The sequence below is a fragment of the Falco cherrug genome, chromosome 7, assembly GCF_023634085.1.
Source record: "Falco cherrug isolate bFalChe1 chromosome 7, bFalChe1.pri, whole genome shotgun sequence".
NCBI classification, from domain to species: domain Eukaryota; kingdom Metazoa; phylum Chordata; class Aves; order Falconiformes; family Falconidae; genus Falco; species Falco cherrug.
The window spans coordinates 6,417,048-6,441,642 of NC_073703.1; the positions used below are offsets into that span (position 1 = coordinate 6,417,048).

The 24,595-nt window shown below is 49.0% G+C and overlaps 1 protein-coding gene across 1 annotated transcript; it reads left to right on the plus strand.

The window, feature by feature from the left end:
• Positions 1-5,644: 5,644 nt before the first annotated feature.
• On the plus strand, positions 5,645-18,213 carry CILP (cartilage intermediate layer protein). Its single transcript, XM_014277047.3, is given in 10 exon segments — positions 5,645-6,782; positions 8,478-8,602; positions 9,814-9,897; positions 10,874-10,927; positions 12,344-12,529; positions 13,666-13,980; positions 14,085-14,193; positions 14,673-14,830; positions 15,458-17,709; positions 17,712-18,213. Coding segments are annotated over 9 exon segments (3,357 nt in total). The 5' UTR covers positions 5,645-6,782; positions 8,478-8,544; the 3' UTR covers positions 17,853-18,213.
• Positions 18,214-24,595: the final 6,382 nt, after the last annotated feature.

A 24,595-nucleotide genomic window follows, 5' to 3' on the forward strand; every position in this document is an offset into this window, starting at 1 on the left:
TATATCGAAGCCTCATTGGAGACCTTACCAGTAAAAGCCCTTCTCCAGGGGGTATCATGGCATTGGACAGCAGCACTGAGAAAAACATGCTCTTGATGCTCAAATCTGCTGCCATTCCCATCTTTTAACACCCTGGCTGGTGCTCCTGGTGTTGCTGAGCCCAGCACTTCACACTGGACATCCAAGTCATGGACCCAGCCAGAATGGCGTACAGGACAAGGACTCTGCTGGCAGGGGAGCCCAGATATCCAGAGTATCATTCCCAGAGGTTCCCCAGATTTACGTCTTCCCATATGGAGCAGCATCGCTCAGTGTTTTTCCTCAGTCTTCCACCAGGACCAGAGCAAAACTCCCTTTCCCCATCCCTAAACTAGACAAGAGAGAAGAGTGAGCTTATCACCCTAGACCAAACCCTGAGGTCAAGCTCCAGAAAGCATGGTGGGCTTTGGTGCTGAGCCCTATCCGCTCACCACAGCACAATAAAACCTGGATGCGTGCATGCACTGCCGCTCCACCCACAGGTCCTCTTTCCCACAGCAGCAGCATTGCTTCCTTGCCCAGACAGGAACCTGAGACAGGGGCATTGCTTTGGGAAGTCTCAGCCAGCACCCCAGTCCCGTGATGCTCCTGTCCCCAGTAAACCAGGAAAATCACCCATGGGATCGATGGAGGGGCCGTGGGTCCCCTTCGGCTCCAGCACGCACTGACCCAGCCAGGGCTTTCTCTGCCCTAACTGGGTATTTTTCTTGAGCTGGAAGAAGTTATGAAATCCCAGTGTTTTCATTGTGACTAACGCATGGAAATGAACAATTTTGCCCTTGTTTTTGGATGGGTTTTAGTTGCTGTCCTTGTCTTTGCCTTCCGTGCCCTCTTTCATCCTCCAGCTTTTTTACTCCCTGTGGGACCTGACCATCATGTTGCTCCAAACATCAAACACCCTCCTCTCTCCATGCTCCTGAACTGGATTGCATGTCCCAAGGCCGTTATTTCAGCACTCCTTTTGGATGCTCCTTCCCAAACACGGGCCAGGTTCAGGGGTTGGTTTTCCCCATTTCACTGGGGGAGAGGTGAGATGTGGGGAAAGCTGAAAGCCCCACCGGACCCTCAGCAGCTTTACTGGCAGCTTGCAGGACTGAGAAGAAGGGAAAACCTCCCCTGGCACCTCTTTCCCCCACGCTTCATATCTCCAAGCAGTTTTCAAGGCTTAAAAACACCGCTGGGTGAACTTTATGTGGGGACGTGACTGCTTTTAGGAAGGGATCAGTGGTTCAGTGAGGAGAGATGCCATTAATACTGAATTAAGTGAGATGGAGGAATATAGTTTCTGCTCCCCCACCCTATTTTTCCCCTCCTGCAAGAAACCTACTCTGAGCCAAGCCCTAGGACTGCGAGATCCTGATATCCCTTGGGATGAGCATCAGTGCTGACATCTCCTTCTAGCCGCATTTGGCCTCCCGGGGAGGTGTTTCTAGGAGGCAGTGCTCAAAGTGATGCTGGAAGCGTTGCGCTGTTTCTCTCAGGAAGGGCTTTTGTCCCATGCTGACTTCCCAGCCTGCTCCCGGCAGTTTTCCTCTCAGCTGGTCCAAGGTGCTCACACCAGGAGGCTACCAGCCCTTCCCTTCGGCAGCGCTTGGACCTCACCAAACACCTCTGCCTGCTGTGCCAGCAAATGCACTTACCCTGCAGCGAAAGCTGATACGGCCACAACTGCCCAGGGGGAATCCCAGCAGTGCTGGAATTAGCTCGGCAGAGACTGGCTTTTCCAAACATGCCCTGGGCACGATGTATGAAGTCATGAGATGTTTTACAGCTCTGGTTGCCCCCATGACCACAGGTGCTCTGGGAAGGGGAGGCATTTCCATGCCCTCCTTTGCCAGTGCGGCTGCTGGCAAACTCTTTCAGAGCTGAAACTCAGAAGTGGATCGGCACTGATTATCCCAGCCCAGGCTCAGCTCCACATTGCTCAGTGCAATAATTAACCTGAAATAAATTCACCCATGGTTCAACGAGTGCTCACCACCTGCCCAGCTCCATCGCATGCACAGTTTCTGTCCACCCCAAGTAGAGGCTCATCAGCACACCAAAAAAGCACCTTTTAACCTGATGCTCCACCTCCATCGCCATCACCATTGCCTCTGGTCCAGCTTACACAGCCTACACCTCTCCCATGCCCTGCCAGCGCGATCCCTGCAGAGCAGGAGAGACACAAACCAGATATGCTGGAAGACCCAAACCCTCCCCTGCACACTGACAGGTCATGCAGGATTTTGCTGGTTTTTAGGAAAAACTGGCTGCTGCTTTGCTGGTGTAAATCAGCTGCAAACCTGCCCACTTCGACCTGGTTTATAGCAAGAAAATCACACAGGAAAAGGCACAGATGAGACCAGGGACTGCCATCGCATGGGTGGGAGGCTGCCCTCCCCACCAGCACGGGTGCACAGCCTGGAGTACATCCAAGCCCGAAGCTAATGCCCGTAAATAAGAGCAATAAATTAAGGATTTCTTCAGAAGTGATTAATTGCCCAGAGAAACATGTGCTTTGACACAGGATGGTCTTTGTCCACCAAAGCCTGTCCAAAGCTAAAGCAAACAGCCGTCAGGCTGTGGGTTGGAGCTCTGCTCCTGCTCTTCCTCTGCAGTTTGTATGTCCTCATTGAGGCGCAGACCTGGTGCGGACCTGGCTGCATTCCCATCGTGCCTGTTCGCATCCTGTGACTGCATTCCCATCACCAACCCGAGTTGTGCAATAGTGCAGGCCCTGCCACAAGCCCACATCTGCTGGCAGGATGTTCCCAGCAAACGTTAGTGTCGTAGTGGCACGTGGCACTGTGATGCTGCCCTGCGAGTGTCCCTGAGGAGTTAATGCTCCAGGTGCAGTGGAGGGAGAGGCTGGGACGTGCATTACTTATGGAGGGCTTGAAAATAATGGCCTTCTCCATCTCGCAGAGAGTTCCTAAATGAGCCAGACTACTTATCTTAATTTCGCCAGCTCAGCAGCGTAATTAAAAAGGGATTCACTATTCAGACACTTCTGGTGCTCTCATAGCATCTCACATCCCTGCTCTTCCAAGCTGTGATGGGGAAGGAGAGATGGCAGGGATGGACATAGCATCCAAGAGGGAAACCCCAGCAGGATCCTTGAGCAGTCAGGGATATGACAGAGACCAGCAAACCCCTCAACAGGCGGTGTGGGTCTGGAAACGGGGCTCTATGTGTGCAGCAGGGATGCAGGTAACAGTCCCTGGGCACTCAGATTACAGCTGTGCCCTGCAAAAGCACTAAAAAAGCCCTTTTCCTTGAAGATGTGACCACAGAGTAGGGGACACTCCCCGTTTTTCATGCTGGAGGTGTGTTTGTGTGTGTCACTTGTGTTATGCTGATGCCAGCAGACATTTGGGGGCTCACCCCATGACCAGACCCCACTAGCAGCTCGGCCACAGCTGATTGCTCGCCCCAACTCCTGGCTCTTGCAGTGCTTCAGAAAAAGCTTTCTCGACCTCCAGAGCTAAAATCAGTCTTTCCCTGGCTCTTGGCTTTCATGGCATCCCCCCTCTGCAGTGCTTTTTGCATCTGTTTCATAAATGATGCACGTGGAGCTGAGCACTGCTGAGCCACAGTCGAGGCTTTAGCCCCTAAGCAAATCCTTCCAGGGGGGAAAGGTCCTTTTACTCTTTTTCTCCCGGCCACAGCCTGTAAATCCTCATCTGCACAATAAAAACAAACTCCAGTAGTTCATTTTTTGGGCTCTTTTCCAAAGCTTTTAGGCAGCTGGAGTGTGATTTTGTGCTGATGAAGCGGTGGAGAAGGGCTTAAGTGAAACAATATTGCGGTGGCTGCAAGGTTTGCTGGTGGTTCAGAGCTCAGAGTGAACCCCGGGGACCCGCTACATCTCCAAGTTCTCCTACAAACCATGGAAATCACCAGTCCAGCTCCTGGGATAGCAAAACAGGATTTAAAAAACAACATTAGCCACCCCTGGAGCATGGCTGGAGAAGTGCTGGGAGCCAAGTGCTTAATGAAATCCCAGCTCCCAGCTCACCCTCCTAAACCACGCAAGCTTCCCCAAAGTGTTTGGGATGGAACAAAGTCATCAATCAGTTATTTTAACTCCCAGCTCCGTAAACAGAAGCAAGCCCAGAAACACGCAGCAGGGGAAAATAACCGTCAGCTCCCTTTGGTGGAGCGAAGAGGGTGCGGGGAGGGAGGACGGGGGCAGCTGGCGGGTAATGGAGCACGGCCTTGGTCCCAAAGGGCATTTCATGGGCCCACAGGGTATTCCGTGCACCCCACAGCCTGTAAATCTTATGTGCAGACCTGAGAGCAGCCCCACCATCCCTGCTGCCCTCCCGGCATCACCAGCTTTTGGTGACGGTGACTCTGCCAATGCCGTATTGGAAAGGGTGGGTGGGAGGCACAAATAGCCGGGATGAGCATCACTAGCTGATTTTCCTCTGGGTTTATTAGAGGGACACAAGAAGAACAACAGAGACAAGCACGAATGAGCATGGAGAGGGAGATGCTGTTGCACCATCCACTGTCACACTTCTCTGACACTGCCCCAGCCTCGGCACTGGTGGCCCAGGAAGCACTAAGCATGGCAGTGTTCACATAAATACATTACAACTTTGTAATTACGCATGGGTGATGAAACCTTGCAAAAAAAATCCATGCGAGTCAGGCAGGGTCCAAATGTTAATCTGGGAGGGGTTCTGAGGGGCTGATGCTTTGGTTGGGAAGCACCAGGTGAACCCACAGGTGATGGCCAGAAAGGTAAAAGCAGTTTGGTCTAGGATGCATCCTTCCCCATTGGCCACAGGTGCTACAGCCCTGCAGAGCAACCACCCCCAGCACAGAGCAGCACCCCGCTTGTCCCCTCTCCAGGCACTGTCCACCTCGGGTGGATGGAAAGTGGCGAGCATCTCCCAGAGCTGTGGTGCAGCTGGTGGTGTTCAGCGCTAAAAACATCTGGGGCTCTGCTCACACTGCTCCATCCGACATCAGCCACATGCCGGAGCTACAGCAAGGGATGGCCAAGCCAAGAGAGATTGCGCAACCGGACTTTTCTAGAGACTTGGTTTTTGCATGAACTCACATGTCCCAGACCCACTCCTGAAGCTGCACAAGTGTCTCCTGAGCCTGTCTTGTAGGAGCCATGCTGGAGAGGAGACACCCACACCAAGAAGCAGACACCTGTGCCAAGGAGGATGCAAAATTCCATGCAGAAACACCTGCAGCTGCCCCGGGCTAGAGCTAGCACTTTGTTTCCATAACCTAAAGAACGCTTTTTTCCTTTTGCAGAACAGTATGTTTCCTTACCCCGCAGTGCAGCCCCTGGAAATCAATGCCAGGTCGGGCCAAGCGGCTGGTTGGACCGGAGCCACCTGCTGAGGAATCGGTGCTGTGCTAGGGATGGGCTGGCTGTGGCGGGACATAGGTGCCATCCAAGGGAAGATGAATTCCTTGTTCTCAGTCTCGGCACCTTTCCCACATCTTGTCCTCATCACAGCGGGGAAACGCAGCTGAGCTCCATGTTTATCTCGCAGGTCTGGGGCCTCCAGCTCACCAGGCGCTACTTCCCCACCGGATAAACATTCTACCACTTTCTGGCACATTTCAGGTGTTTTTTCCTTTTTGCTTGTAAACACAAACAGGAGCCGGTGCAGTCCACTACCAATTATTTTTTATGTGACACCTTGATCTATGTTCCTCTTGCACCGCTCCCTCTGGCAGCTGGGCCGGCAAGGATTACTAAGAGGCAGCCTAGGACACCGCTGGCACACCCCGCACACCACTGGCTGCGCCAGCACCCATCCCCAGCCTTCAGGGATGCTCCCACCACGTAAAGCACACGCTTTCGCACCAGACCCCTGCAGCAAACCAGCAGCATGACCCCACAGCGCTGGGGCTGCGTGCGTGGGTGATACTCACTTGGACATGGCCACACGCTCTTTGCAATGCCCGGGATCCTTGAGCCAGGACCAGCTGCCATGAGTTAGATGGGAAAACATGATTGCAGAGGAAGGAAGGATCTGAGGGGGCTGAAGCCAGCCCAGGGCAGTGGGGAGCTCTCATTGGGGTCATTGCTAGGTCTCCCCATGGCTCAAGTGAGATGCAGTCGCATTTATTTGCAAGGACGGTCCTGACTCTGCAGCTCTGTGCTACCCCAGGGTGTCCAAACCACCAATCCATCTGACTTTGTCCCACATCCTTGCATCCTCATTTGGTCCCTGCCAGAGCCAACGTGGGGGCAGAGGTGAGCAGGCAGCATGGGCAGGCAGCAGTGGGGAACGCCTGCAAGACATGGGAGGCCCATGGGCAGCACCGGCTGGGCACTGTGTGTGTCCCAGACCAGGCAAGAGCCAAAAAAGCATCCCCAAAACTCATTGCACCATGTACCTGGCTGCTGTATCTCCATCTTCAATGCTCAGTGGCATCTCTTTTGGATCCAGACCCAGGGTGAACCCCTAACACCGACAGTGCTGTGCCAGGCTGTGGTGCCCACACCGTACTCTGCCCCAGTGCCAACAGCACCCTGCCATGCCATGGCATCGCCGCCAGCCCCAGCAGTTGCTGTTTCGCTGAGGGTTTGTGTTTACCATCACCTTATTAAGGGATTATTCAGCCTGTGGTTTCCTTGCTCGTCCGATCTGTTTTTGCTCGGCAGCCGGTGGCTCGCTGCCATCCCCTAAGCTACACGCGGGGCTATATAAGCAACCTCACTGCCTTGGCTGCGGGGAGGCTCGCACACAGCCCAGCTCGGCAGCAGCGCAGGGAAGGTTTCGGTAAGCTGCAACTTTCTCTCTTCTTCCCAACTGGCTGCAAATCCCTTAACCCACAGCTGACAAACCCTCGCCTTGTCCCTAGACCGCAGCTCAGCTGGGGGCTCTGAGGCAAGAGGGCAAGACTCTTAATTGGGGGTTTTATGGCTTTTGTAGGTAAGAGAAAAAAAAAACCAAACCCAACCCCGCTAAGTTTTTCTCCTTCATCGCAGCTAGCGGTTAGGCAATTTTGTTATGTTATTAAGGCAGCATAATTAAGCGTGGCTGTGATTGAGGGTGAGGTGGAAATTAATTGATGAGCAGATGAAGGCACAGAGGCTGTGGGCTGGAAAACATCAATGGGGACACAGTTCCTGGTGTTCTACTTGTCCCTTCCACAGCCCAGCTAATGGATTTGGGGCAGGGTTATGGGGACAGCTGGAGCGGGGGCTTCGAGGGGGGGATGGTGCCTTGCTCACGCAGGGCTGTTTGATCTCCCGCGGCTCTGTCCCACGCCAGAGAGGGGACACAGGCAATGCGAGCGCTCCCTGCTGCCAGGATCCAGCTGCTTGAACCCCCCCTTTCTTAGCATCGTGTGTCCCGGGGACGGGACAGTATCCTGTCCCAAACCCAGCACTGAACAAGTCACAGCCAGTTCCCAAAATAGCTGTCCAGTGGGAAACAGGCTTTCAGCCTGGATTAATTTTTCCTGGTTATTGTCTGGCCGCGAGTTCACGACCGCGCCGTAAGCCCACAAACCACCGCTCATGTGTTGCTTGTTATTTTTGCTTGACTGGGATTTGCTGAGCCATAATCAAAGTATTTCCTAGTCCCACATTCCCCAGCCTTGGATGGTTAATACCGCTTACAAATAACAGGGTGTTCTCACCGCCGGCTGCTCTTTGTCAGCCTCATTTTATGGGTAAACTGAGGCACTGAAAGGCTGAGCCAACATTTTTCCCCCCCCAAGTTCATTAATTTTAAGTGCATAAAATAAAGCACCTGGAATTCCAGCTGGTGTCGCTCAGGATAACACCAGCTCCATGGGTACCTTTAGAAACTAAATACCCAAATGCTTGATGCCATTGGGCTAAGGGACTCAACCCAAAATCTGAAGTCGCTGAGCTGAGGAAGAGCAACACAAAGCCTCAGTCCCTCATCTCTGCGTGCAGAAAAAGGAAAACATTTAGCTTCTTGCTCGCATTTGCAGCAAAGGCTTGGCTTGTGGATGGGGTTTTCTGCTTTTGGAGGTGCCCAGGAGCCTTCCCCTTCCCCACGCTCCTGGGATGTTCTAGGATAAGATGCCATCCTTGAACTAAGCCCAGTTTGCAGGTGGGGGGTGGAGGCGTGGAGACGTCCCTGCTCATGTGGGGGGCAGAGGGGGGTGCTGGGGGGCCCATGGAGCCGCCTGGGCTGTGAGAGCATCCCTGCAGAAGTATTTAAGCTGTTAAAAGGCACTTTCAGGAGATGCGATCACAAAGCAGCACTCTGCAGAATAGATTTAGTCTCAGATATGACGACAAGAAGCAGAGGGGATGGGAGCACAGACATGGAGCCCCTGCTGCTCCCCCCGTCAGGGGCTAAGTGGGGGCTTTCTGCGGGGAGTGAGGGGGCAGGGGGTACAAGCAGCCCCACGGCGTGTTTTGGACTGGTTCAACATGGGAGAAGCTTTCTGAAAGCAGCAAGACCCCGGGTAAGCCTCGACATGGGTCTCTGCAGGTCTGGAGAAGGTGTGGGACAGCTGCGGATACTCCAGAAAGCCCCTGGTCACCCTCTGGAGACAACGATGGTCACTGCAAAAGGATGGATCATCCTCCTCCTCCTGGGGGCAACATCTGTTTTAGGTGAAAGTTAAATGTTTCTATTCCCATCACGGTGCTGTCCTCTACCCGCAAGCCCGCCAGTGTGAAGGCATGTCTGTCGGCGGCCGCTGAGCCAGCAGACATCGATGGCTGGGCACTGCTCTGGGTCAGCGTGGCATTTGCCCGGCTGGCACCCATCCTGTCCCCGGAGCAAGGGCAAAGCCTGTCTGTGAGTCAGCCAGGCTCTGGCTGACAAGGAATGAGCCACCCTGCCCATCGGCTGTGCTGGCACCATCCCTGCCTGCCACCCCTGAGACCCCCTGGCGTCCAGCCTGCACCCCAGCTCCCATCCCAGCTCCCCTCTGCTCCGAGCACACCCACCCTAGCCAGTGCCTTATCCATCGCCCAAGTGCAAAACCATCCCAGCCTCTGAGCTGAGCCCTCGGGAAGCAGCAGCAACATGGCTCTTCTCCAGGACAAGATGCTTGGGAGCAGCAGGGTCTGCCCACTGCTGCTCTGGTGGGTCACGCACACCAAAGTGCCGAGCGATAAGCAACCTGCCCCTTTGCTCCGGCAGGTCTCACAGAGAAAACATGTTCACAGACTCTTTGGATTTGTTTTCCAAGGCTATAGAGGAATTTTGCCCTGAAGTGCTCTGGCCAGACGCCCAGGGATAAGAACAGGGAGAGTCAGTTTGTCCCTGAGGAGGTGCCCAGAAGCCCTGCTGAGCCCCTGGGAGCTCAGCACAGGTGAGAGCTGGTGCTGGGCAGCATCAGGCTTAGCTCCCCAGTTTAAATGGGACTGGTTCCAGCAAGCACCCCAGGAATCAGCCACGACCACTAGCTGCCCTTGGGCACGCAGGCAGCAAGCGAGTGCAGAAATCAGTCCATGTCCCATAGTGACAACCAACTTCACCCACCTTGGGTTAATTTCTCCCCGTGCAGGGAGAGATGGGATATATTTTATATCTCCAGCTATAGAAACACTATTTGATCTGAGCTGCTCCAACACAGAAAGCACAAAGAAGTTTTTCTTGGGTGACAACGGAAATGGCAAATCTGCATCATACCTGAGCCACAGTGATACTGTGGGATATCTCCATCACTCCCTTTGTTTGGCATCTCCAGCACTGCAGCCCACAGGAGCCCTAACTGGCAGCTCTCCCAAAGGAAAATCTGAAAAAGTGAGCCTAAGGATGCCCAATCCCTTGAATCTAATTAATCTAATTTAATCTCCAATTTATTGACCCTTAGGTCAAAGGCTTCTGAAACCAGCCCTTGCCAGGATCCAGATAGGACAGAAAACCTTCAGCCCGCTGGTAATGCTCAGCTTGGAGAGTAAGTTATTTCCCAGCTCGAGTGGCTTTCCCTTGCTGGGACAAGGGGTGTTTGCATGTGTATTATTTTTTTCAGTCTTAATTGACAACCAAACAATATTATTTGAGTAGATGAGGACATTCAGGCAATGGAATAAATGTTAATCATTCACAACCTCCTGTAGGGTTTTGGCTATTGCTGACACATGCTGTTGGCTCCTCTCCTGGAAAAGTGAAGGTCAAGTGTGTGACCACAGCCCCAACTCCCACCAGAGGCACGCGCGGGCTGGGAGGGTGAGGAGAGCCCAGGGATGGGCAAGCACATGCTCCGACCTGCCTTTCACCTGCCCAGCCTGCCCTCACACCCGGGACAGTTTGCAACACCATTGCTTTAAAATTAAAGCTCACGGGGTGTTCATTACCTGTAGAACTCACTCTGCTCGTTAACCGCTGGGAGAAACGTCGGCCCCTCAAGCTTTACTGCCCAGGGCTCAGGATTTAAATTCCAGTAGGCACTGAAAGGGATGGAGGTGCCGATGCCATAACCAAGGGATTAGGGGATTTTCCCAGCCTTCCATCCTGCTCCCAGCAGCTCTCTTAGCCGCTGTGGAGGATCAAAGCACCGAAAACACACTCAGAGAGAAGTCCCCTCCACCTGCTGACAGGTATTTTTAGGAAAACTACCAGGAAAATTGTTTTCCCCTCAAAGTGATGGTACAAGGCAGTGATACTGAGGCTGGGGCTCATAGAACAGGGCTGACTCCTACTACTCTAGAAAGCAAAATCTCGAGGTTTTGACCAGTGCAACTGGAAAATAAAGCATCTGCCCTTCACAGCAGTGAGCTATAAAACTGTTTTTGCCTGTAGGAGAGGGTGTGCCAGACCTGGTGGGGTTGAACAGCTGGGCTTGCTGGAGCCAGGCCACCGGGAGGGGATGGTGCTCAGCCAGGGAGAAGGCAAACCCTGCCCAAACCATCCCGCGCGTTCTCTGCCCGCAGGTACGAGGAGCAGCTCTCGCCGGCGAGACCCGATCTTCACCTACGCCAGACGCAGTACGTTCCTGCCGCTGGTGCTGCGGGGTAGCCCTGTCCCTCCCCACATTCCTGCCAGCACTCAACCCCTCAGCTTATCCCTCATCCTCTGCTTTCTGATTTTTCTGCTGTCAAGGTGCTACCCAGAGCCATATAATGCTATTTTCCTCCACAGGACTCTCCTTCTCCTTTCTTATCATCACTGCAGATTAAAGCAGCCGATCCCAAACAAGGTTACGATCTTACCGAGACCCCACTTTAATCTGCTGCATGTTAAATTTTTGCTTGGGGCAAGTACAGACAGGTATTTATCCATGCACCACCTGGGAGGGGACCACATCCCCAAGCTCACCTCCTCCTGCATCCCCCAAATTGCTAAATCAGGTCTATGGATGTGCCACTTGGGATGCAGATTAAAACAGATTAAAAACTCACCCATTAAGCCAAGAGCTCACTCCAAACCAGACATGACGCGCCCGTGGCTGGTCTCATTTAAATGGTGTTTTCCAGCCACCTGCTTTTGTAAGCCAGGGGTTGGTTTTCGCCCATCACTATTGGATCAGTCCAGCTGCGTGCCTGTCTGCCTTTCTAGGAAAAAACACAACCTGGTTTATTACAAATTGGGTGGAAGAGTACGTGTGGGAGATGACACAGCACACGTCTCCAAGAAACCTCATTTTTGGCAATTTTAGTCACAAGTGCATCCTCATAAACATTATTAGAATGTTGTCATTTAAAAACAAACCCAAACCACAGGCTTCGAGTGGCTGTCATCCATCCAAAGCAGCTTAAAACAATAGTATCTAGTAGCCCAGTTAAAGAAATTCCTTTAAAAATCTAATCCAATATTAAACTCTCGTGTGTTTTACAAATCAGCAGGCCCCTAACATGCTCAGCCTGCTTGGTAGCGTCTTAGGCTTCTGTTTTACACACAGTAAAACTGGTGCTCATGATAGGACACATGCTCCCCCTATAAAGAACATATGTTGAAGTATGGTTAAAGACAGTCAACACAATCATGCCAACAACTTTACCCTTTTCTTTTGGTGTTGGTTTTTTTTTTCAGTTTAACAACATTTGAAACACAGGCAAGCATTGCCCCTCAGACAGCATTTAAATGACAATGTGTGTTTGATTTCCCTTAAGCCACTGTTATTCAACACTAAGCAAGAGCTGCATGCACTTTGCTCCTCTCAGGTTTATCTTAATCATCCTGAATTTGGTAGCCTGCGGAGAATGAAGTCAGAAGCCTTCACATACCTTCTTGTGCTTTATTTTCCAGCTCCCTAAGCACTGAGTTTGCTTAATCCATGGGGTGCGTAACACCCAAACGCGTAGTCTGAGCTATACAGAAGTTGCTAAGAAAACAACTGCCTGTTTTCAGGCAGCTGTATGTGTAATGTGCGTCTCATTAACACACCACTGATGTTATTCAAGGTCCACCGGTGCAAGATTCAAAAAGGTTTTTGTCTCCATGGTCGAAATGGAGCGAGTGTTCAGCAAAGTGTGGCCAAACCGGTGTGCAGAAGCGTACCAGATCCTGCCTAGCTGAGCGCGTCTGGGGTGTGCACTGTAATGAAGCAACTGAGGAGGGACGGCTCTGCATTGGACATGTTTGCTCAGGTGCTCCTATAACTTCACTTATGGGCGGGGAATGATGTCCTACCTCACCACTGCATAGGTGTTATACCCCCTTCGTGATCATTTTACCATCTTTCTCTCCCTTGCCAGAATTTTGTGATGCCTGTGCCTTTCCCAGCAGGGCTGTGAAGTACTGAGGGAGCAGAGCGTGGGGAGTTTATAGCCAAACAGCAAGATAAGAGGGGTGTCCAGATATGGGGGATCATCAGGGACCCATAAAGATCCTGGTGATACAAGAAAAATCTCATTAGTCTTGTTATCACAGCAGCTCTCAAAGTGGAAGCAGCAAGTGCAGGCAGCTGTCTCCATGCAATCTGCTGGAAGGAGAAGAGTTGGGAATATTGAATTGCCACTGCCCCTGATGAAGGGGCTTGTTACTGATTGTATTATTCTTATAATCCCCTTTTAAACAAATAATTCTGAAAATAGTTGATGTTTTCCCCAGGAACGTTGTTTCAGGTTTTCCCTGATTTCTTCCAGTTATTTCCAGCTTTAAAGAAATTATCAGAGAGCTGCTGTACCGGGATACTCTGTGATTGTAAAAGGAATGACCTGATTAATCCTGTTATTTAGGATTAATTGCTATAGGTAATGAACATGTTTCAGAGTCACTGTTTGGGAGACCATTTGTTAAACCCATCGAGTAGTGCTCATTTTGCAATTAGCCTGTGTCCTGCCCAAGCCAGGATACCATTGAATAAGGGAGACAGTTTTTAAGATATGCCAAAGTCATGACTTTGGGGCGTGAGTTGGTAATAGAAACCTACAAAGTTTAAGGCATTTGGATTTGTGATTTTGCCAGGGTTGAGCTAAGAGCTTACATGCTGATCTGGATTCAAATTTCCCCAAAATTCAGCCCTTTGGGGAAGGTAAATAACAGTTCCTAGCTGTAATTATATCCACGTGGCTGCTTTCTACTAATTGTCAGGTTCAAAATTACATCGTCTCTGTGTTTCTAATGCACAGCTGTTGATAATCAGTAAAAATATGTTTTGGATACAATTTATTCCTTATGCAGTATCTGCCTTATTGCATCTAAATTAAAAGCAGACATGAGACTGTGCCATGAGTGTTAAGGGACTTGGGGCTGCTTTCTGACATGCCTGCCTCTCCTCCAGCGTGCAACATCACCTGCCTCATGGGCCGTGTCAATGCCGACTGTGATGCCTGCATGTGTGAGGATGCAACCCTGCATGGGAAGGTCTCTCTTGAGGATGGGTCACCTGCTGCAGATGCCCGAGTCTACCTGCAAGCCAAGAAACTCAAGCTGTTGACAATGGCTGATAACAGGGGCATGTTTAGGATCCCAGGGGTTTGTCCCGATGGCAAAACCACCCTGAAAATAAAGAAAGCCAAATATGCAACAGCAACTGTCACTGTGCCTGAGAGCAACAGAAGAAACCTGGCGATCCAAGTGCAGCTGCAACGATCAGGTAGCCCCAAAAAGGGGAGGAATGTAAAGGCTTTACAAAGTAACCAGAAATAAACCATGATTTTAGGAGAGTAAGAGTAACAAGGCCTTTTCCTTCTCCCACAGGCAAACCCTACATTTTCAGGAGCCCCGAGGACAAAGCCAGAAGAGTGGGACAGAGTGTGTCACTCTGCTGTGATGCCTCCGGGACCCCGGTCCCTGACCGCTACCTCTGGTAAGGAACTCAAGTCTGATCAGGCAGAAGCATCAGCTGTCCCACAGATTCAATTTTTATCTCCTTACCATCTCCATAAAGGTGGGAGATTTTTAGCTATAAAACAGCTAAATATGCCGAGAACAGATTGCTGCAAATTATGGTTTCCTCGAGATGTGCCGAGCTGGCATTTCTCACAGGTGCGGTAACATCACCTGCCAAGGAATTTACTGGAAAAACATACAAATAAGAGCGTGACAAACCTCAGCAGTCACAACTAGCAGCTCTGCCTGCCTGCCAGCTGCCCAGCAGCCACATCTCAGTACTTCCAGGGGAAGAGGAATAATTTGTAGGTGATGCTACACAGGCAGACTACAAATGGGGAAACTGAGGCAAGAGGTCTGGCACAATCCACACAGCCGGGTGCAGGATCAGACCATTGCTCTGCTCCAGCCAGGCGGTCAGCTCTGTCCGCTTAACTGCCTGCCTGTTCCTGGCAGGTACCACAACGGCTCACTGTTGGATCCTTCTTTATACAAATACAAAAACAACCTGATTCTGAAGAACCTGAACAGAGACCAGTCAGGAGAGTATTTCTGCAAGGCCAGCAGCGCCGGGGGGTCAGCGAAGTCCCAACCCGCCAAGCTTGCTGTTATAGGTAAGAAAACGTGCACGATGCTCTCCGAGTGGCTGGGGAGGTGGCAGTGTGCAGAAAACAGAAATTGTGATACATGTGGGAAGTCACAGGAAAAAGTATTTGGGGTTGATTTCATGCATCCGTTAGCATCTATGAGTTAGCAGAGCTGCTTTTGAACCAGATGCTCTCTACAAGCTCTGGACTGCAGGTGACTTGCCAAGCTCAATCTGCTGGTTTCAGCAGATTTCTCCCTGTACTTGCTGCCTGACGTGAATATTTCTGTTTGTATAGCTGGGGTTTTTTTAAACCTTGGGACAAATTTTAGTCTATCCATAGCCAAAAAGCCAGGCAGCTGCAGAACATCTAGCTGAGGGTGGGTTGGATGGCAGTGGTGGGTAAGCAGGAGCTGGGATGCTCCTGCAAACAGCACTGCTCTTCATCAGGTACCTCAAGTTCAACCTGAGCACCTGCCTCACCGAAATGGAGGCTGGATTAATTCAGCCAACCCAAATCCTGCAAAACATCTGGTTTATGGCTACAAAACCCTCACTGTTATTGGAAGCAATGTTTAGCTCTCAGGGTTTCAGACCACATAGCGATGACTGTACAATTATTTCATGCTGCTCATTAAGAAATCCTACTCAACAGGAAGACAAGAGGCAGCCTGCAACTCCCAACCCCAAAGCCACCCCATCCGACTTCCTCACGACTGCTTCCAAAAAGCAACAAACTCTTTCTACTACGACGTGGGCAAGTGCCCAGCAAAGACCTGCGCTGGGAAGCTGGATAAAGGACTTCGATGTAAGGACAATGTTGCCTACTGCTGTGGGGTGTCCAAGATGGAAACCAGAGACATCTCCTGCAACGGGTACACGCTCCCCACTAAAGTCGTCGTAGAATGTGGCTGCAAGAAATGCACTGAGACCAAAATAATGGTTCGAGGCAGAGCCACAGCAGCAGATAATGGTGAGCCCCTGAGGTTTGGCCACATCTACTTGGGGAACAAGAGAGTGAGTATGACTGGATACAAGGGAACCTTCTCTATCCATGTCCCAGCAGACACAGAAAGACTAGTTTTAACTTTTGTCGATCGGCTGCAGAAGTTTGTGAACACAACAAAAGTTCTGCCTTTCAAGGAAAACGGAGGCGCTGTGTTTCATGAGATCAAGCTACTAAGAAAGCAAGCCCCTGTTACGCTGGAATCCACTGAAACCAACGTGATTTCTTTGGGAGAAATGGAAGAAGAGGATCCAATTGCTGAATTAGAAATTCCTTCCAATGCATTTTATAGGAAAAATGGAGAAGCCTACAGAGGCAAAGTGAAAGCCAGTGTGACATTTCTGGACCCAAGAAAAGTCTCAATGGCTGCTGTGACACAAAGTGACCTGAACTTTGTAGATGAGGAAGGGGACATATTTCCACTCCGCACATACGGCATGTTTTCCGTGGACTTCACTGATGAACAGGGCACAGAGTCTCTTAATGCCGAACAGGTGAAGGTTCATTTGGATGCTGCTCAGGTCAAGATGCCAGAGCACCTGCAAGAGATGAAACTTTGGTCCCTGAACCCAGAGACAGGATTATGGGAGGAAGAAGGGGACTTCAACCTTGAAAAAAGCAGACGGCGCAAAAGGGAAGAGAGAACTTTTTTGGTTGGGAATATGGAGATCAAAGAAAGGCGGCTTTTTAACCTGGACGTCCCAGAGAGCAGACGGTGCTACGTCAAAGTTCGAGCCTACAGAAGCGAGAGATTTCTGCAAAGCGAGCAGATCCAAGGGGTTGTGATTTCCATTATAAACACAGAGCCAGAACCAGGGTTCTCCTCCAACCCCAGAGCATGGGGCCGTTTCGACAGTGTGGTCACTGGTCCAAACGGCGCCTGCGTGCCTGCCTTCTGCGATGAGCAAAACCCCAGGGCCTACGCAGCTTATATCTTGGCAAGCCTGGGAGGTGAAGAGCTCGAAGCTGTGTCCTCTGCTCCCAAACTCAACCCTAACGCTGTTGGGGTCCCACAGCCATATCTCAACAAGCTCAACTACAGGAGAACAGACCACGAGGACCCCAAAACTAAGAAAACTGCATTCAGCATTAACATGGCCAAGCCAAGCCCTAACTCCCCAGAAGAAAACAATGGCCCTATTTATGCCTATGAAAACCTTAGAGAATGCGAGGAAGCCCCACACAGCGCTGCTCACTTCAGGTTTTACAGGATAGAGGGAGACCGGTATGACTATAATACTGTTCCCTTCAGTGAAGATGACCTCATGAGCTGGACTGATGACTACCTGGCATGGTGGCCCAAGCCCATGGAATTTAGGGCCTGCTACATTAAAGTAAAAATAAACGGACCCCAAGAGGTGAATATAAGATCTCGTAACATGGGTGGGACACACCCGCGTACCATTGGCAAGCTCTACGGCATCAGGGACGTCCGCAGCATTCGTGACCCTGGGCAGCCAGATGTGTCAGCAGCCTGCCTGGAGTTCAAGTGCAGCGGCATGCTCTTTGACCAAGACCGTGTGGATCGCACACTTGTGAAAGTGGTCCCACAAGGCAGCTGCCGCCGAGACAGCGTCAACAGCATGCTTCACGAGTACCTGGTGAACCACCTCCCCATGGCTACGAACAACGACTCCAGCGAGTACACAATGCTGGCTCCTCTCGACCCACTGGGACACAACTACGGCATCTACACTGTCACCGACCAAGACCCAAGGATTGCCAAGGAAATTGCCCTGGGCAGGTGTTTTGACGGCACATCTGATGGCACCTCCAGAACCATGAAAAGCAACATCGGCGTTGGATTGACTTTCACCTGTTCAGAGAGGAGTGCAGCAGAGCAAAGCATCTTCCAGTCTCAGAGGAACTCAGGCCAGCAGTCCATACTGGTTCTGCCAGGGGAGAGCCCTGCGTACCGAAGGCAGCCAGCAAGCCGCCGAACCACCCAAGGCAGGATCCCAACAAGAGGTCAACGTTCTCCCACATACTAGAGCTGTATAGAAGTCTCAGTAAAGTCAATCACACTCGATTAAATGTAATTTGAAAGTAACACCTACCAGCCAATAACCTAACTCAAAGCCAGTAGGTGTCATTATTTTTGAGACATAATTAAGGTGCCTTTTTTTTTTTTCTCCCCCCAGCAGAAAGGAAAGACATAATGCAAAAATTGGGGGCCAGTAGCATAGGGAGTTCATGTCTTATTAAATGCATCCATAAAAAAAAAATCTTCTTTCTGCCTGACATTAAACAGCTTCACATGATAGCCTAAAGGGAAGACTAAACACATGATTCAATTAAGTCATGTACATAAACCATTCTTCTGTTCTGCATCTGCAGACTTTGCCAGCCCAAGTACCTGTACAGTAGTAACATGAAAAGAAATAAACCTATTTCTTCATATGGAATTCAACTGCAAGGTTTTGTACTTGAAATGTAAGTATTTTATTTATTTCTAGCTTGGTTTAGAATGACTGTATTCAAGCTAAACTACCGGCAGCTGCATTTCTAAGAACTCACACGCTCAATAGGACAGAGAAGCCATGTGGATTTGTAGGCTTCACGTGGATAAAACTACAGTCTTCTCTTGCTTCTTGCATTATTTGACAAGAAAATCCATGCTCTATGATAGGGTAGGTCAATTTAAAAAGTAATTTTGTAACTTTGACAATGCTGCATTGCTTTTTTGTTTGAAATGCCCAAGTAAATAAACCACATGTAGAGCTGGCCAAAGAACAATCTGCAAAATTCCACCTTTCTGTTCATAAACAGGTCACAGCTTTATCAATCTTGGGTATGGGTGAGGGGTTTGGCAGGTAGCTGGTGCTTCCCCAGGCCCAGGGCTTGGCCATGGTATGCTGCAGTCAGGGAATCTGTCCCCACCTTGAGATGTGGAGAGTCAGCAACAGCGCTGGGAGAAGCAGAGCAGCAGGTCTGGGCAAGGAATGAACTAAGGAGGCAGCAGCAGGGCTCCCAGAGTGGAAGAAGATGGGCAGGAAAAAAGGGCTGGGAACATGTGCTTTAAGAATGATAGGAAACCAGGCAACGCAGAGCCCTGCAGACAGGGAGAAGATAGGTTTCCCATCACATTCAGCAACAACGAGCAGGACACTACTGGGCAAGCAGGTGCTCTTAGCTGAAGGTACATACGGCCACCAAAGGGGTCAAACAGACAGTGATCCATCTCCAAGCGAAATACTAAGTTGCCCTATCAAACCCCCACTACTTCTACAGTGGAATCATGGGCCTCACCAGCACAGAAGACATCCTGTGTTTACACTGAAACACTGGCAATAAATTTTCAGGGTGCAGGCAAGTCAGTAAGCCTCCAACACTGAAATTTCCATCAAAAGAGATCACAAAAAGTTGGGCAGTGCTACTTGATGAAAACTGGAATTGAAACACGTGCTCAAGCATGGATTTCCCTCTCCTATCCAATCCACTCCGATGGGTATGAAGCCAATTCTAGCTCTATGCTGTCTTACCTACAGCCCATCAAGGGCAGGGGGAATCTTTCAACAGCATTTCACAAGCTTCAGAACAGGTTTCTCAGGTCTGACACAGAGCATCCCAGGCGTTAAATGCAGAGCTGTGCAGGACTGAGTGCCTATGCAGCCTGAACTATGCTTAAAAAAAAAAAAGAGAAAAACCCCACCTTAATAATCCATGTTTTTATGCAAAATGACAGTTATCAAAGAGAAGCAGAAAAGGAAGAGCTGTGGAATACCCTGGCACATCCTCTTCATACCAATGAATTTAGACTCTGTGTTTTCTTTTGTGTTTAGTCTGCTGCAAGGGCTTGGCGCGAGCTGGGGCCAAGGCAGCCAGTGGGGAGCATTAGCTTGGACCTTCCCACAGAGCTCTTGGCTTGTGCTGCAGACTCACAGAGAAATGTCTCTTCCCTCTGCTCCCCTCCCCCTCTGCAGACAGAGAGCCAAATCCTGAACTTAGTTTTATCACTTTGAGGGTGAAGTAACACAAATGACTTCTACAGACCAACCCAGGAGATACATGGATGAAAGCAAGCTCAGGATCTGATCCCTGTGCTGCATGTGGGCTCACCAAACACAAGGAAGAGCACTATGCTCTGCTTTGGCGAGAAATGTCTGTTTAACAGCAATGAAATGGGTGCAGCCCTACAGCCTGAAACAGCAAGATGCTCTCCAAGTTTCCCCAAACTGTCCCCCACTGCAGCTTAACTCCGACTTGGAGGAACAAACTAATCTCTGCACGCACCGAGTCCCTGAGCTCTCAGAGGAGGCTGCTGGCAGACTACATTGGATACAGAGCAAGACAGAGAGGTTTCAATCACGGGTGCTTAATCACTATCAACAGAAAACAACCTTGGCCCAACAACCACCACTCACTTCTTCTCACTGCTAACACTTCCTCATTACTGATGAGCCACCATGCCAAATACATTAAGGAAGTTTAAAGAGGAGAAAAGCTACAGCAGGCCCTGGCATCCACCACTCAAAGTGTTCTGTTATAGTTCAATGTCAGTTCTGACTTCTCCAGCTTGCATCTATGGTCAGTGTATGGCAATGTCCTTTCTGCAACCTGAAACCTAACCCACACTCCCACATATTAGAGAGCATCAGCTGGAGGAATGCAGGAAGGCTTCGACTCAGCTCCTCCCTTAGCCTTTGGACCACCAACCTTGAGAAGCAGGCTGAAGTGGGAGACCTGGCTCCTAAACATCATCAGGTTTGCAGCTAATGGCAAAGCATCTTCCATTAAGGTCACTTAGTTTCCAACCCGCAGATAAATCTGGTGACCTATCCCTCCTCCTGCTTTTAAGAAAGGGAAAATATTGCTTCCCAGAAGCTATGAGGCCATCAGCGGTTAGGATAAACAAAAGGAGATTCTTGTCTAGTCTCAACCTTCAAATTATTCAGGGATTTTGCAATCAACTTTTTAAAGAGACTCAAGTACTCCTGTGATTAGTCACTTATACTTTTTGTTTATTTGTAATTTATTCAGCATAGAACAGGAATTAAGAGGTTTCCTAGGAAGCAGGGGGAGTAGCAAGGTTTCAGATCATGAAACAGATGCATCTAACTATGAGCCATCAGCATCCTAAGAAATATCACTCCCTCTAACGTTTATTTGAAATCCAAGATTAAATCACCCCTATCTAACACCAGAGCCCTTCTGGTGCCCAAACGTTTTGCAGTTCTACCAGTAATTTGGCTCCAGTGATCTTAAACTGAGCCATAGTGGATGCTGGGTCTATGAATACCTCTGCTACCTTCCCTCTTGTCCAAGAGGAGGACAAATGTTTTATTTTGCTACTATAACTTTCCAATTGCTAGGGTGGCTGTACTTGACCTCAGCAGTGGTACTGGGCATTGAATCACCATGTCCATGTTCCAGAGTGAACCCTCACATGCTATTCTACGCCTCATCAGTGAATGCCCCATTTTTGTTTTGTCTGTTCTGCAAAAATAATCAGATTTTCATTACCTACCAAGTTAAATCCCTACAGAGCTAGGTGAAAGCAAAGTTTCCAAAGAGACATTTTGGCTAACAGCTGCCTGGGGAACACCAATTCCCTTTAAAGCTTCTCCACCATGCCAAAAATAGCATGCTGAATATTTCCTCCATAAAAGAAAAAAAATTATCTTGCCCTCCTTTCCTCCATGAAACAACTGGGGTAAAGTCGTGCATATTCAGACCTAGGACATTAACTGTTAAGCAACAAAGAACTGCCTAATCTTTGATAACCTCTTCCCTAGAAAACAATTTCAAGAAGCCTTAAAGCAAACTCTGCACAGACCAAAAGATTAAGTTACAAGTATAGGTATCCTGGTTACAATATGGTTTAGACATTATTTGGTATTAAACAACTAACTGAAGACGTTCTGTACCAGATGTTCCACGCCGACCTTGGTTTTCCCCTGAAAGAGATGCAGCCAGCACCATCTACAGGCTTCCTCAGCACAAGCCACCTTAAATCCCCCCAAAGACGCAGGGAAACTCTGCCCTGTTGCTTTATCGTTTTGTCTGAACTGAACCTACCACCTGCCAGCAGCAACTAACAGCAACAGATCTCACACAAGGCGTCATCTAAAGCTGTCAGCAAAAGACGTACAAATTGCCCTTCAGGTTCTCTCTGATGCTAACATCTAACACAGACACTGCTGGCTGGAAGCTGGTATTCCAACCAGCAGCATTAATGCCACCCAGCAATAACATCGCTTTGCTCTGTGTTGTTTTGGAGATGCAAAGGATGGGGATACAGCTCTTTTCTATCAACTTTATAAGGTCAGAGCAGGTTCAATAAAGCAAAGGAGTTAAAGAATTTTCAAGGAATTTTCCTCAAGTCATTCCTAGAACAAAGCAGTTGATTTACCAGTCTGGTCATCTAAAAACTTTTAACCTTACATTGCCTGGACTTCTGATACTGTATTCTTTCTGTGGGAGTCACACCTCACTGTTCATTTTGCTCAGGTCATAATGAACCACAATGCATTTTCCAGTGCCTGGGGACCTGGTACATCAGAAAAGTTGGCTCCGTCCATGCTAACAGATAACTAAAATGCTTCGCTTCTCCCAAGTCTAAAATTCTTTACCATTTGTGCTTAAAATTATCTATAAATTGCAGTGGTGGGGTTTTTCATATACTCATTTCTCTGCTGATTCAGCTTTGGATACAATCCATGCCTGAGGCCAGACCCCTATCATGCAGCTGATTAGTGTCAAAAACCTCACTGTCTATGGGGAAGGGGCTGTAGAGAAAGTTTTTATCCTCAGCAAACACTGAATATTTGAATTAAGTGATGCCTACGAGTGTTCTTTACAAGTAACCGATGAAAAATTCCCCGAAGCTCCAGAAGGGAAAACACAAGGCAAACAGCCATGCAGCTCAGACCAGTGATGTAACAAACCCCAGAAAACCCCCAAACCCACCCACCAGCCCCACAAACACACAAAACACCTACTCACCCACCCTCCTTTCTATTGGCATAAGGTGATAACTAACCTTTCACACACTGCTCTAAACACAGGAAAAGCAAAACGACTTCACAGCCTTTACTTGCAAGTAGTAGGTGGGAGCAAAACACAAAAGTACATCATTTTCTTGGAAACAAACTTGCCAGTTTTATAACTTCTGCAGCACAAATTGCACCCTTGAGTCTGTGGGCAGAGACAAAAAAAACATTCTCCACAGAAGCTTGACTTCCAGCTTGCTTTTGTTTCCAGTTTTTGACTCTGATTCATAGGCTTGGATTTCTTGGAGGATCGTGTTCTGGAAAACCAGTCAGAAGCAGATTAACAGTTGGACCCACAGCAATTAATACTTCAATTTATTTACTTTTTTTGCATTAATTTAATTATTTGCATTAACTAATGCAAAAAATCTGCTTTAACAGATGCTTTTTCAGAAGCATTTTAATCCGTTTGGCAACACATTTTTCTAGATTTTTTTGCTTGCTTTCATTCAGTGAGTCACACTTAAACACATCAAGTTCCTGTCACCTTGATTTAAGTCCCATGAATTCAACACCTGACTTGAGCTTTAAGTTCCAGGCATGACTGCTGGAAAAGACAGGAAAGCACTGAAAAGTCTGAAGAGCCAATAGGACATGTGGAAGAGGATGTGCTGGCATTGACGAGCATGAGAAAAACAACCATTGTAACACCAAGCCTACGGAACTCCTGCGATTTTTTTTCCTTTTGAGGCTTCCAAGATTGCTGTAAACGTGAACCTAACAGAACAGTGCTACCCCCCCAACAACCCACCCCAAGTCTGAATAACCATCGGTTCTGCTTTTACATCAGTAATATTCAGAAAAAGCAGGAATAAGCTGAGCAAGTAACATTACAGCAGCTCCTAAGATGCAGCTGGTCTTTGTTTTATTGCTATCCTCACAGTGCTACATTACTTTCAAGACAAGAAAAAAAAAAAAGTCAACAGTTTGGGGATTCTTCACATTAAATGCTCCTTCTTACGTATGCCGTTAACCAAAGGCAGGTTGAAGAAAAGCTTGGATTCAGTTTACGGCTCCTCATCAGGCAAAAATCTCTCTCATCAGACAGAAAGTACAACAGCAGAACATAGAATGGCATACAAATATTAAGTGGAATATACTCTAGGATACGAAAACAAAAAAGGAGAAGGAAGAGATGGCAATTGACATGATTAAACAGAAAAGGTAAGACACTGATCAGAAAAGCTAAAGCTATCAAAGAAAAATATCTACTGAACAAGGTGAATGACAAGTTCGTAGATTAGAAACAGTAAGACTAAAACAAGTCACTTGCATTGAAAAGCAAACGTACACAGCAAATTTTTCTTTTCTGAATTTAAAAGGAAACAGTTACAATTTGAGTTAAGATGGACAAAAAATATTGCAATGCACCCATATCGATTAGTTGTCCATGGCTCACCCCTCATGGTGTGTTATGGGTCAAAGGTTCTCCCGCTTGTCTCAGCTACGTTGGACACCAATTGTAGTTGGGAGTCCAACTCAGTCAGCCTCACACGGGGCACCAAATGTTGCAGCACAAACAAACTAGTAGGCTGCAACAAAGTTTTTATTCGGTCAGGTTCTACTGTCCATGCTGTGCTGTTTCTCCTTCCTCCAGAGGTCAGACCACACCACCCCTCCTCCACCCAACCACCTCTCCCACACTCCTCAGGGCTATTTAACTACTTAGCAGGAATGGGCTACAGCTGCACATCGTCCATGGCAATCAACCCACTGCCTTCGAGGCAAGGCCACAGCTGCATGTTATCAATGCTAATGAACCCACTGCCTTCACTCCTCTACAGGAAACAAAATC